Source organism: Brachypodium distachyon, chromosome 5 (assembly GCF_000005505.3).
Source record: "Brachypodium distachyon strain Bd21 chromosome 5, Brachypodium_distachyon_v3.0, whole genome shotgun sequence".
NCBI lineage: Eukaryota > Viridiplantae > Streptophyta > Magnoliopsida > Poales > Poaceae > Brachypodium > Brachypodium distachyon.
The window spans coordinates 10117050-10132063 of NC_016135.3; the positions used below are offsets into that span (position 1 = coordinate 10117050).

The following is a 15014-nucleotide window of genomic DNA, read 5'->3' on the forward strand; positions in this document are numbered from 1 at the left end:
GTAAGACACGAAGTGTCGACACTCGGATTTACCTAGGTTCGGGCCACCCGGAGGTGTAACACCCTACGTCCTGCTTGGAGTTGTATTCACGAAATGTGTGTGTTCTTACAGATTGCCCGGGGGGTCCCTGGGTGAGCTACTTGTTCTTCTAGGGGATTCTGCTATGGATGGGAGCACTACTACTTGCTACTGACTGGGGTTCGAACCCTTTGACCGATGGCGCTGGTCCTCTTTTTATAATCAAGGGGATACCACAGGCGCCGATGCATGCAGCGTGACACGTTTTCTACACGCGTGTCATTGCCACAAAACTCACCCCACTGTAAATCCGTGATGGGCTTCATGCAACGCCCAAGGAACTGTGCATTGTAAACAAAACAGTTCTTAGACTAGCCGCTCTAAACTTGTTGGGCAAGACTAGCCCTGCCGATGTGACTCATGTCGGTGCATTTAATGCACTGTGTCCGCTGTGTGGTCTTTGTCTCCGCTGTTCCGTTGGCCCCACCTGCAACCCCCAAAGCCCCGGTACCCGGAAGGCACCCAGTACCGTCGCCCGGCAAGTTGCGGGGGAGCGAGTTGATAACTTCCCGGGTTCGCCCCTCCCGGCAAGCCGGCCTAGCGGGATCTCATCAGTTGCGACCCACGCGTCCCGTGTCAGTGGGGCCCTGTGAGCCACAGGTACGATACATCTGGCCCTGCCTGAAAAAATGAGTGAGCAGGGGTAGGAGCAAACAATACTCATCCTGATGGGCAGGGACAAGTCTGGAAGAATGTGTGGCAATCAAAAGTCCGTCATAAGGTCCGAATTTTTGCCTAGAAAGTTGCTAGAAATGCTCTATCTACAAATGCAAGCCTCCACCGTAGACAGATTGACACCCTCCCAAACTGCAGCATCTGTGGAGCTCAGTGGGAAGTCATGGAGGAGGATTGGAGCCTCCTGCACATTGCGGATCTCACTAAAAATGAACCGGAATGGATTCTCAGCAGGCTGAATCGCCTGTCGAAAAATCAGGGAGTCATCGTCCCTATGACTTTGTGGAGAATTTGGTTTGTTCACAATGAGATAACTCATGATATATAAGCCCATGCCAACAACCATTGAAGGTTCCCGTCGCTACCTGTCTAGCTACATTGACACTCTCCTCCTCGTGGACCAACACCAGCAGATCGATTTAGTAGGGTAACACACGTGATTGATGTCTCCAAAATGACCACCGAGGCGCGGGCCAAACAGATACAAGTGCCTAATGCCTCTGTTCCTGGAAACCGCCAGATCCTGGCTCGTTTAAGGTGAATGTGGATGGTTCTTTATGCCATGAATCATCCGAGATGAGAAAGGTAAGCTAATGGTGGCTGCCTGTAACTCTGTAAGCATCTACAAGACTGTGTGGATCCTTTGGACGCTGAGCTGGCTGCTTGCGAGGAGGGACTGGTTTTGGCAACAAACTATTCTCAACCGCCGTTCGTTCTGGAGATTGACTGTGCTGAAACGCTGACCCTTGTTAACCAGGCTGTCCTCTCGGAAAGGCAAAATATAAAGGGGAAATTTGTTGGAGAACAGCGTTATTTCGTGGCATTACAATTTTGTGGACATTTGCTAGAACACACTGCATCGACTTAATTTGAGAATTTGACATTTTTACTTGGTCGACGACCATCTTAAATCCGATTTTGAACACTTTTTTTTCTTTGTACAAGTCGATATTTGACATCTACTGGGGTTCGCTATTGGTTGAGGTGGGCATTTGTACCCTGTGTTGCTGCACTCTGCATGAGAGAAAACGCTTCAAACAAAGAGTTTGAAAAATTCTAGACACATTTGTTAAAGGGTAGAATGATAATTCAATGTGAAAAAAAAGTCAAACTTTCTGTTTTGGACCATACAATGTGTTTTGGCAAATGTTCATGAAATTGTAATGGTACCGGGTAAAGACACATTCCGACGGTGTGTTTCGGCAAATGCCACGAAATAACGGTGTCCTCCATCCAATTTTCCCAAATATAAACCTCTGCAAGATTCTTCGAGTTAAAAATTCTGTAAGCCACTAATAGGTTATCGTGTGAGTGGTTTGGGGTCTGTCCCATTCCGCTGTTAAATGTAACTAGAAGAGTGGCCCGCGCACTTGCGCGGGCAACATCTTTTATTATTTAAGAATTTTGAATCTTGTATTATAATATCGTATAGATATTTAATATTATGCTATTTGAAGGGATGTCATTGTGAATACATAAATATTGTACTTCAGTAAATGAAACTTTTTTTTACAGCCACTAAATGGAACTTAGTTTCATAAAAGATAAATAAAATTATTTTCATATTATCAATCGTCAAATTTGATTTGAATGAAGGGAAAGAGATGCAATTAAGAGAGCTTAGATATAAAACATAAACCATAAAAAACACAACACTTTTTCAGTATGTTTTTCAATTTGGTTATAGGACAACTATTTCATTTCCTTGGAGATATTTGCAGTGATTAAAAAGTTATATTTATTCTATATGGCGCGGGAAAACGGATCAAACAAAATCTTCTCGTCGACCCCTTTGTCTTTTTTTTTCTCAATCACTACTTTCAATCAAACAATTTGTTTTGCAAGTCATCATGTCTCTTTGTTTTCTCCAATGACATAGCTCTGGACATGCTTAATTCGATAAAATATTCATCCCAGAAAGATATTAGTGGATTATTATTCATTAAATCATGATAAGTTATCCTGTCATAATATGTAGTGAAATATTCACCCATCACCATAACCCCTTTCTTAGTTCCCCAACAAATTTACACACCTAAAGGTCCACAAATTGCTTCCCATTAGCTAGCTTAAAAATAGTCACCAAGTATCAAAATAAAAGAAAGTCAGAACTTAATTAAGAAACTACCGGGGCACATGAATAATATGGTAACCTTTCTATTCAATTTCTGTAGCGAAGTTTAGTAGCATACAATTTATCATTAGTAACACACAAACAATCTGCAAGAAATTAATAAACACATTAAGTACTAGCCAATAAAAAAATAGTGTTTGCAATCTTAAGTAGAAAAATAGAATTCTCCTAGATTCATGGGAGAAAGTATCTGCAAATTACATATTGGAATTATACCCTTGTTAACCAACGATTGAAGTTTGGTACAATATTGGTCATTTTGCAATCTCCCTGGATGAAGTTCAACATCATAAACTTGCTCTAAGCACCAAGTAGACCAAGAAGAGATGTTGGTTTTATACAATGTCACATGCCATGCAAGACGTTCGGTTTGTATCATGTAACGAAACTTGCGAGTTGAGATGCAAAATTCTTGAATTTCTTAATTGACATGACAACAACCAGATCACATGGAACATTCCAAGGAACCGGAAACAAACGCGAATGCTAAATCATCAAATGACAATTGTCAATCCACGGTGGAATCTTGCTCATGAATTTGACATATGTTTCACAATTAACTAATGATTTAATGGCAAACTCTTCAACTAATTTTTACAAGATGCAAAGATCACGTTAATACTTCCAAAAATGTAGAAAGAAAATTGAAAAGTTACATGATACATCAAGTGCAATTGGTAAATTTTTATTCATTCATTTTTGTTCTTTGGAATCTTGATGCTGTGAGCACATGGAGTAGCAACATATGGACAAAATATGAAATAAATTGATGTTACTAAGTGCTAATAATCCCATATCTTTCTATCGTAGTAAAATATAACTTAGTTTTTTATTATTATCGCCTCTTTCACTTAACTACTGATAACATTCTAAATTAGTTGTAAAAGGTACAAAACAACTGCCGCAAATGTTTGTGCAGAAAAGAAAAACTTATTGGTAGGGTATAGTACTCCCTCTGATCCATATTAGGTATTGCTGATTTATTACAGCAACAACTAATATGGATCGGAGGGTGTAGTCTTTGTCTATGTGTGTTTTAAAAGGATGTGTGTGTTTATGCGTGCTTTAAATGGATTAGGGTATAATAAATTTGTATCAAATGTCAACTTTAATACTCCCTCCGTTCCATATTAATTGGCATCCTTTTTAGGCGAAAGGTTGTCATCTCAAGATACTAAGCAATATCTAGATAAATAAGCTGCTCCCAAGTTATCAGAATCCAGGGACTTCATCAGAGACGTCAAAGTGCTTGAATGTTCTTGTATGGAGTCAGTTCAATCGTTACCACATTTGTTGTAGTAAGAACCTAAATTGTCTTCCTCACACTATATGATATACTTGGTTGGAAATGTTGCGTTGTTTATAGAGAAACGTGACATAGAACATTGCATATGCCGGTGCTTATGAGGTTTTGGCTAACAACTTGTGGGGGTACTGAGGACAAGCTGAAATCAATTATCTCGTCTCCCTTTCGGACTATAGAGAAGTAAATTCATCAACCTATTAATGTGGTTCCCTGACTTGTTGAACCGAACCAAAAATGTCAATCCTTTCTCTTTTCCTGGTCTTCTCAGCCTACTCGTAAATTGGTACCTTCTTGTTACGAAGCTCAAGAACACTTTGTAGGTATCTACTATTTAATGATTTTGCATCTACAACAAAATAGAAGATACCTATTGTAGCCATTAATAGGAATACCATTCGGTAGCCTGCCAAAATTGAAATAAAGAAACACATTCCATATGCTTGAAAGTAGAAGATAAATAATTTGTATCCATTAACGGAAAGGCCAATCAGCGGTTATAGCGACCTACAAGCTTTGTTAACCAAAAAATAATTCTCATGTTAGAGTAATGTGTTGCGGTAGTCTAAAAACGTTTTTCTACCAATTGATCTAGAAAGAGTGCCCACGCACTTTCAGATATGATCATTATGGTACAGTTAAAGTGATTGTTAAGAACGTTAGTCAACATTTTAGGTGTACTTTGGTGTTATGTATATAAAACTGAAACCCACTTGTCCATTCTAGATGACATCATTATTAGGTGTCAAACTGAAGACATATAAATGTATATACATACATCTAGTAAAGTGGGTAGCATACCAGGTCATGATAAAGCAGGCCATATTATGTCAAAGTTGGTAACTCGACAGTGAGAAGTCATAAAAATGCAAGATTAAGACAACTGAATTATTGATAGAAGAGCAGCCAGCATAAGATTATTAACAAATATAGATATTGGCCAGCATAAGATTATTAACCAATGTTTGTAGTCTTATATGTAATCTGTTTTCTAATTGCTTACATCGAGCGGATGGAACACGGTTTGCTAAATGAAAGCATGACTCGTATTCAGTATCCAATGAATGGAAAATAGATATTGGCCAGCATAAGATTATTAACCTTGCTGTCTGGCCTTCGGGGATGCTTTAACTGGAAAACGAAAATATATTTGCTCAACAGTTTAAATTTGCCATGGAGACAATAAAGAAGTGCACACATTACTGCCCCTGATATTTTGACATTGTTTCCTACCAATAAACTCTATGCAATGAGACAAACTGATAGTGATCTACATGTATATAACGGAATACAAGAAACTGAGAATGTGACTCTGACTCCAACTTGCATCTCTTCTCTCATTGCTTGAAAGAACAGAAAAGGCACAATCAATAACATCTTCACCGTCGAGAGTAACGATCAGTCCAAGAACACCATGCATTGATGGGTGTTGAGGGCCCATATTGACTATCATGAGATCTTTTCTTGTAAGCGGTAGACTCATATCCTTTCTTCCTTAATTCGTTATTCCATGAATTCCTCAAAACGAGGCTCATCAAAATGCAAAATCTAGCAGACCAAGTAGATGGGGGCAACGATTTTCTAATTTTATTAGAAGGAACTGATGAATTGATTACATAAACTATTCAAAAGAAAATTGATGAATTGATTACAGAAACAATTCGTGACACACGTCAGTGCAGTGCGATCTAACTACAGTTGAAAGACTGCAATTGAAGGGAAGCCAAACTTACAAACTTCAGACAATAAATAGTGAATAGGATATTGATTGATCCACAAGTCCACAACCACGGATCGAGAATACAATCATAACGATCTCCTCCGTGAGGGCGACAGCAGCAGGTTCGATCAATCGGGACATGGACGATTAAGGCGACTGAGGTGGTAGTGTTGATTCCTCAGGACAGCAACGCTTGGGTAAAGCCATGGTGGAAGCCCGGTGAGGGCAGGGGCAGGATGCGACGCAGCGAGGTAGATGGATGATCCCGGCACGTTCGAAGGCTAGTTGGGGACGGTTAGATGGTCCTTAATTGAAGATCGAACGGTCAGACTCTTGTGGACGTACCGAGGCTCGTGGGATGTGGATTCTTTCCATCTCAGCCGTTAATTGTGACATTAATTGTAAAGATCTGCGAAATAAACGGTCAGATGTTTTGCTTTATGATGAGACTAGCAAAATGCCCATGCGCTGCCACGGCCCAGGCGCACCGTGTATGATGGTCATCAAGACCACTTTGAAATGTGGTCACGTGCAGGAAAAGCATGAACACATAAAAATGTAAATATGCACCATGCTTGGATCAATCATAAAAAAAACATAGGAAAAATTCTGGAGCATGCATGAAAAATCATGGAAGATTGGAACTTCAAGCTGCAGTTAGTATCAGACACGTTCATTGACTCTCGCTGATTAACATGAACTGCAAATACATAATCAAAACATCTGAAGAAAATCCATATTACCTGAAGACACAAGTACAGAATATCTCGAAAAATAATCTAAGAAGAAGAAGAAATCTATGAGCGAAGGCTCCAGGTCATCCTGCACACCTGAGCGTCGAGGTAACTGCAAGGACGAGCACGACGAAGTATGCCGAAATAAGCTCCGTGCCGTACCTGCTCATCATGTGGAGTTACCATTTGCTTCTAATAAGCCAAGCAATTCAGAATGATATAGTACTCCCTCAGTCCCAAAATAAGTGACTTGGATTTGTATAGATTTTTATACAAATCCAAGTCACTTATTTTGGGACGGAGGGAGTATAAGTTATTCATGACACACCAAATTTCGGTTACAGAATTCTATAATTTTGCGGAGAGGAAGTGTATTTGGTGTTGGCATACGACACACCAAATTTCTGTTACAAGTCATTCAAGAACTCTCTAATTTGTGGGGATTGCATTATCTTTCCTGCCTATACGAAGCATATTCCTACAGCACATGCTTCAGCATATCATGATACGATACAGTACACACTAAGGGAACACTTCAAAGTTATCTTATTTTTTTTTAAGAACAGATGGTTGGAACCATTACAGAGGCATTTTGTGGAACAAACAATTATGCAGCTGACGCATTTGCTCTAGTTTGACACCCCAAACAACATATACAGTAACATAACTAAACAACTTGGGAGGATGGTATGTGGTTAAAATACAAAAATATAAATTTTAGCTAGCAATAGCAAGAACCAAGAGTTGCACCTTCTGTAACCATAAGTACTGTCAACTTTATCTATATACTACCGTGGGTGATGGATATTACCTCGTCAGCCAAGATACTCTTGTTGTACAAAGAACATTATCAATCTCTAAGACCAAGCTTGACCTCATTGTCATCTCCTCTTCAAATAGCTTCAGATTATGTGATGGACGCCCAGGCAATCTCCTGCTTGAGTTTGAGCTCCGTGTTCAGCCGGAGCTTCTCGTCCTCAGAGTCCAAATCAATCCACTCACTGATCCTCCCAATGAAGATGATCCTCTGGGAAGAGACAATAGATTGGATAAGGACTACAACGATGCAAGATATCATAATAAAGCTTCAGTTCTGAATGTTTATCATTGCATCAAGGTGAAGTTTGGGAAGGAAAAAAAACTCCGACAAGGCAGGCGCTTACAATTAAATAACAGTCTGTGTGCTGCTGCTCTACTTCATCTCCACTGCCAGCTTCTTCCTCACCAACAGCTGCTGCTCCATCTCTTCTTCCTCTACTCAGCCCACCTATAACAGAAGACCAGAGAAGATTTAGAGAGAGAGGGAGATCACCAGCATATTCTGATCCCTGCACACTATTGATCACTATCCATTCATAAGAAAATTAAGGTCTGATGCAATAAGTCCTTCTTTACTCTGCTGCAAATTAAGGGACAGAATATAAGATCAAAGTTGAATCTTTGTTTTAGTAAATTGCAGGTGAATAAACCACAAAACATATGACACTCAAATCTGCAGTGGCAAAGAAAATTATTTTCGAAGAAGAAAAAGGTGGTATGAATTGAACTAATCTCAATTAAGGAACAAAATATAAGATCAGAGCTGAGTCTCTGTTTTAATAACATGCAGGTCACTGAAGCACAAAACTTATGACACTCAAATCTGCAGTGACGGAGCGTGTTATTTTCAAAAGAAGAAAAAGGTGGTGAATTTGCCTGAAGAAAACATAACTAATCTCACCTCCGAAACTTGGATTTTGATTTGCAGAGCTTGCATACAAACCACACTTCAGGTTACAACCACAATTCCATACTATTGATAGCAAAGATGCTTATCATCCACATAAGAGGACTTTTTTCAAAGTACAAAACTGCAAAATACTAAGAATCTAACTATATGACTGAAATGCAATAAACACATTATACATACGCTTGGCCAAATTGGGTGAGCGCACCATTGCTAACTTGTCGGAAACCAATACACGGAAATGAGACAAAGCTGCAAAATACTAAGAATCTAATTATATGACTGAAATGCAATAAACACATTATACATACGCTTGGCCAAATTGGGTGAGCGCACCATTGCTAACATGTTGGAAACCAATGTAGGAATTAATTCAGCTCCATTTATTACACATTACCTTGAGTGAAACATCAGCTGCATAAAGATCTAGGATAGAACAAAAAAAAGAGAGAAAGTAGATTGAATTAAATACCTGAGATCACCACGTCCGCGAGCCACAAATTACGGGAACAGTTGGACAGGCACACAAGGGCATGTATTTCAGATGTTGTAATAACGGTCCACTCAAAATACCAAAAGCATAGTGTCCTGCAAAATGCAAATCGATTACAAAATATGCTCTTGAGTGGTGTCATATTTACTTTTCCATGTGTGAACAGTTCCAGTTGTATGCAGCTAAGCTCTGAACCTAAAGCCCAAGTACTAAACTAATCCAGTCAAAGTTGGAGTAAAACCACACCACTACCTTGTCTCACCACCCTAGCCTGTAGATAATAATTCAATGAAACTAATTTACTGGATGAAGCATCACATATTTGCAAATAATTCCATACGTTAAATTAAACAGCCTCTGAGACTATTGTTTGTAAGTTACAAGAAAAGAACAAGTCTGAAGCATGGTCAGCAATATCCAAGTGAACTTGCTAAGAACCATTTTTTGAATGGGGAATAAAGCTAAACCTTTTTTTTGGATGGGGGGGGGGGGGGGGGGGGGGGGGCAATCTTCTGCTCCTCGACAACATTATGGTTGGCTGTTGCTTCACTCTTGACCAGAGGAGAGAGGGAAGGCGCGGCGGGAGGCGTGGTCGGGCGGCGGCCTGCAGCAGATGATTAAACGAGCAGGGAGAGAGGGAGGAGCAGATGGAAGGAGCAAGAGGGAGGGAGAGGGAGCCGCAGATGGAAGGAGCAAGAGGGAGGGAGAGAGGGAGGAGCAGAGGGAAGGAGCAAGAGGGAGAGAGGCGGGGGGTTTGGCCCTCTCCATCTCTTCTCCTCCGATCTAAGCTCTCCTCTTCTTTCCTCCTCGCGAGAAGGGCGACAACAGGGGAAGGAGGCGTCGGCGGGGGAAAGGAGGTGGCGCTGGGGGCGGAGGGGGAGGTAGGACTCCGGCGACTGCAGCCTCCGTTGATGGGGCCTTGGCGGAGACGGCGACGGCGAGGAGGGGAAGGGAACGGGAAGAAGTCGGGTTGAGAGATCCGGGGACACGAGGCCACGAGGGGGAGGCGGGGGAGGACAGAAGGGCTTGACGAACGCCGAAAACAAATAATGCCAATTTCCGTAATTTTCTCTCCTTCCAGTCCTACTCCTCCTCCTCCACCTTACGACCGATGTCACCTCGCCCGCATGAGTCCATGCCCGAGCCTCCCCTCCATCCCATTATTATCTATTAAATTGGAGTGGGTGGTGATTGGTACGGACGCGGTAGGTCAACTTTGTTAAAATTACAACAAATATGCCATTTTACGTTATTTTCTCTACTTCCCGTCTTATTCACCATTCCTCCTCCACCTTACGACCGACGCCACCGTGCCGGCGTGAGCCCATGCCCGAGCCTCCCCCTCCACCCCCAGCCCAATTTCTCCTTCTCCGTCCTACAACCGATGCCAATCGACGTCACAGCACTCCGAGCAAAACCATCACATCGCCGCCCGCTTCACCTGTTCTCCCACCACCTCCACCGCCAGACTCGTGGGAGACGGCCGACCTTGACGGCGCCATGAGTTGCTTGCTCCATTCTGCCCGCCGCGTCAACTCCTCACTAGACCTCGCAACCCGGTGCAGGCGCATGACCGCATCCCCCAGCGCCCTAAGCGTCCCGACCTTCCTAGCCTTCGCCAACCACCTGCGCACCCTCTTGCAGCTGATTCCAGCCACCGGGTTCCGTAGCAATGCACGGGCACACCTACTAGTAGATATAGACTTTCTAGAGCTTCTATCTTTTTTGTGGTTTTTCTGTCATGTACTTTTGGTATATAATAGATACGGGATGATTTTTATGCTCCTGATTAATATATTCTTACCCTTGCAAAAAAAAAAATACTACCTCCGTTTCATAATTGTTCTCTCAAATTTGCTAAAAATAAATGTATCTATTCTTAAAAAAATGTCTAGATACATGTAATATTTCGACAAGAATTATGAAACGGAGAGAGTATCATTTTTCTTAACTGGAGGTGTTGAATAGATGCACTATCACATTATCTGAACAAATGAAATATACTTGTCAGAAATTAACATCACTCGCTGCCAACACCAACAGAAAGGCCAGGAAGATTGTAAATAATTATAACAATCAGATTACAACTAGATACTGATGTTGATCATGCCCCAGCACTATATATATCTGCGAGCTCCGCCAGAACGGATAGGCTGCTGACCTTTTGAGTTGAAATACAGAATGTGCAAGAGTATATTAAAGCACCAAGTGCAAATGTAGATGACCAGAGTAACGAATCTATACCAATATATTAAATTAGAGTTGTTGGCGATGTTACACAGTCGCAATACGTCCGCCCTCCCCGATCGCTGTGCTTCTTTGCCGAAGTGTTTTTTTCCCTTCTCCCCAGCCCGCGTCTCGCTCTCCACACAACCGCTGTCGCCGCCCTCCCTCACTGCAGATGCAGCCGACGCTGCCCTCTCCTTCCCCTGCGCGCTCCGCCGCCGCCCTCCTACCCTGTGCGCGCAGCCTCCTCCCTATGTCCCTCCCTGACTTCCCTACCTATGCTTCCGTCGGATTTCGGCAGCGCGCGTGGCAACGAGAGGTGGAGCGAGCAGGGCGAGCGGTGCACTACTGGGCAGAATCGAGCTAGGCGACGATGGCGAGGAAATCCTCCTCGCGGCAGGGAAGCGGAGGCCGCCAGCCTGGCCGAATCCGAACTCCTCCGCCGTGGGAACCGGGAAACAAACTCCCGGACCCCTTGTAACACTAGCCCAGGAATGCTAATGTACATGCGAAATGTATCTCATTGCACGACAGTTCAAAAGTTAATATAAAGTTTGAATAGTAAAATGCCCTTCGGCTTATATAAAGCAATGTCTTGGGGCATTATTATTACAAGTCTGAAATAGCAGCGGAAAACAATAAACGACGCGTGGTGCCTCCATCTCAGCCACAGGCAGTCGATGTAGCACACGAGGCCTCACTCCTCAGGTTCACCGTAGTAGTCGTCGTCAACGTCTTCTTCTTCATAGTACTCTGTACAACAACGACAACAACAAACCATCGCCATGAGTACAGTACGTACTCAGCGTGCCGCCTCTGGGAACCCTGATAACTGCATGTTGGCTTCAAAGAAAGGCTATATGGTTCTTTTGCATAAAAGCGGTTTTGTTTGAAATACAACTATACTTTTGATGAAGGCGGTTTTGATAAAAACAAGTTTATCTCAAAAGCATTATCCAACAACGTGAGGATCCTCGACCACTCACCCAAATCCTCAGTTCCAGCAAGAAGTTAGAGAGGGAGGAAGGAAGGGAAAGAAGACAGGTCTCGTATGTCAAGAAAGAATCATGTGCCGTCCATGACCGTGGACACGGCTATTCGAATAGTTTTACACTCTGCAGAGGTTGTACGCTGTACCCACACGACATGATCTCGCCTTGTGCCTAACCAATTGCGCTACTGGTGAACACACCCCTCAGTGTATCGACAGCGAGACCATGACGAGGTCTTTTAGCTACCTCCCCCAAAGATGTGACGAGCCCACCGGGTCTGGTGCACGGAATGAGAGTATGTCCCCATCTCCGGTCCCCCCATCTGTGCCGAGGGTTCTCCCATCTCAGGTGACACCCCATTTGCGGTACGGCATCATCGGCACCTAAGGCTGACTAGCTTACTTGACCAAGCCAGAGCCCATATAGCATGTGGTCGCACTGTTGTCACAATCTTCAGATTCAAGACTTATTAGGCCTCATCCGCTATGGGCGGCTAATTGCTCCCACACAGGCTAACAATTGCTCCTTCAACCAATGATCCAGCTGCCACCCGCACCAGTTGTATGGTAAGTTTCACCCAGAGTAGGTAGAGAGAGTAGAAGGGGATTCCAAGAAGAGGGAACAACATCCAGCTCAACGAGCTCAACAACTTTCAACAATGTATCATCGATCCAAAGATCACATAGAATCCTGGAAGAGGCAAAAGAGTGATTCCTAATGAATAATATGAGCAAGGCTAAGCATTTCTACTCTACAAGAATACTATATAAACTACTCCAGGTATCAAAGGAATGGTGACAAGCAGATCATGGCCAAGTGTCAATCGACACACTAGCTACAAGAAATAAGTAGCATGCATGTTTATAAAACAATAAAATAACTAACTAATGCCCATTTGAAAACATAGGATAAATATGATCAAAGAGAGGGGGGGCATGCCTTCGTTGTCGGGGTACTGTTCTTCTCCTTCGTGGCCCTGGTTGTGGTCGTTCCCGTCACTCCCTATTCGTCGTAAAAATAAATCGCCACCAAATAAATAAACAACTCCAATAAAGAATCCAAAAGAAGAGTCTGAAAGAAAGCGAGATAAACACATGAACCAATTTGGAATGAATAGGGTGATACACGGAGTGTGTCTCTGAGTCGTGCAATAGCAAGAGAGTGTGGAACTAGAGAGTTCTTTATGCTGGCCTCCTAGTGTCCTTAACCATAGTATATATAATGATACCCTCCCATATAACCTTAATACACAAGCTTGTATGCTCCAACTTAAACTAAGCACTCAAGAGTACAGCAAGCATGATCTTACCCTAAGGAAAAGAGAGTAGAACAGCTACTGCTCTAAGCATGTGAAGCATCCAACAATTTAAACACTAGTTTCTTTCTCAGCTAAGCAAGATGCAAACAGTATGCAAAACTCAATAATTGACACACAGCTCTAAGCATGGAAGAACAGGGTTTCTCTAATATAATTTAAACAGCAGAAAGATGATTTTGAAGCTACAAACACAATTATGCCTTTCTAGCACAAGCACTAGTATAGCAGAATCTATATGGCAAACTGGGCAAGCATGTAACTAAAAGAATAACAACACTGCATTTCTACTACCACAGGAGGTACAGTGACATGTATCAGATTGAGTAGAGTAGAGTAAAACTGAATTTGCTAGCACCAAAGCACATACAACCTGCTAACTGTATTAGTCACTGAAAAGCTCATGTATGTGAAACAACAACAGTGCAGCAACTGAACAATTATGCATGCTAGATGAAACAGTGCATCAACTAAACAATTAGTCAACAATTAGTTGATATACAGCAGGGAGAGAGACAAAATATACGACCGAACTAATCCTCAATATGGTATTCGCTGCATAGGAGATAAACTGAGACTGTACAACCACTGTAACAGATTCACAAACAGCCGTATACATCCGCTGGATATGAAGGAAAAATCCATACATACATGTAGAAATTCATGCTAATGAAACAAATCAGCTTGCAGCTTCTAACCTGATATGTGCTACTGAACTAGAAACATTAGTATGCTGAAACCTACAGTGAAGTATCTACCAACTACACAAATCTGAAACTTGATGGTAAATAATTACAGAATATGCACTGATGGAAGCATTGAGCAATAGCAAAACAGTTAGACCAAATTAGGAATAAACTACATGTGCAGGTGCTCCACCATACAATCTGAACTTCATGCTGTAGGTACAGACTGAAGAAAAAAAAGAAAGAGAGGATGCCATGAATATAATAACAGCTGTTCCAAATTGAAAAAAAAAACTACTGCTAAACACACCTGCAGATTTAGAGCTGCCAATAATCTTGGTGAACAAAACAAGTACTGCTACACAAGGGCCCTAAGTGCTTCTGTAGCCTATCCTAAACAGGTCCAGGGACTAAACCTTCTAAACTAACCCAGTCGCTGACTACAAAAGAAGAGACGTGAGTTCAGGTGTAGGTGTTCGCCGGAGATAGAATAATCGTGTGTGTAGGGTGACGACAAAAATGAAACGGGAGCACTGCAGCGATCCAGAGGACGGTGATTACCTGTCCAGCGACAGACAGAAGGACTGGCATCGACGGTGCCCTAGGTTGTGGCAGGATCTGCTTGTAGAGGGGAGGAGAAAAGAACTAGCTGCAGGGGGAGAGGAGATTTAAATAGGGGGGAATGCAGGGGATTGAAGTAGAGCCCTTGATTGGGGAAAAACGGAAGGGGCAGGGGCGGAGTCATGGCGCCTGGAGTGATTGCGGTGGCGTTACTGTGCGTGGAGTGGAGGAGGAAGAAGAAGCGTTCAGTTTGCAGTGGTCGTTGGGGAAAAAGAAAATGGAAAGGGGCAAGGCCCAGGAAAGAGGAAAGGAAAAAAAAAAGAGAGATGGGCTAGAGGATTTCAGCCCATAGTGCAAGAGTTGAGCTTTAA

At 42.5% G+C, this 15014-nt stretch overlaps 1 protein-coding gene across 5 annotated transcripts; it reads right to left on the bottom strand.

Annotated features, from left to right (window-relative positions):
* Positions 1-5617: 5617 nt before the first annotated feature.
* On the bottom strand, positions 5618-14905 carry LOC104585308. Of its 5 annotated transcripts, XR_001408112.2 has the most exons (6): positions 14644-14905; positions 9331-11842; positions 8843-8958; positions 7808-7911; positions 7456-7671; positions 6521-6806 (listed from the first exon to the last, which is right to left on the bottom strand). XR_001408112.2 is itself a non-coding variant. In XM_024456217.1 (5 exons), the coding sequence occupies exons 1-4, from the start codon at positions 9003-9005 to the stop codon at positions 7552-7554; spliced, it is 456 nt and encodes a 151-aa protein (XP_024311985.1). In that variant the 5' UTR covers positions 9006-9310; the 3' UTR covers positions 6521-6806; positions 7456-7551. The 5 variants fall into 5 exon arrangements, 1 of the variants encoding a protein (XP_024311985.1); XR_732962.3 differs by lacking the exons at positions 9331-11842; positions 14644-14905 and adding an exon at positions 5618-6319 and having other exon boundaries at positions 6741-6806; positions 8843-9307; XR_001408113.2 differs by lacking the exons at positions 9331-11842; positions 14644-14905 and adding an exon at positions 5618-6319 and having other exon boundaries at positions 6654-6806; positions 8843-9307.
* Between the last annotated feature and the right edge of the window lie 109 nt (positions 14906-15014).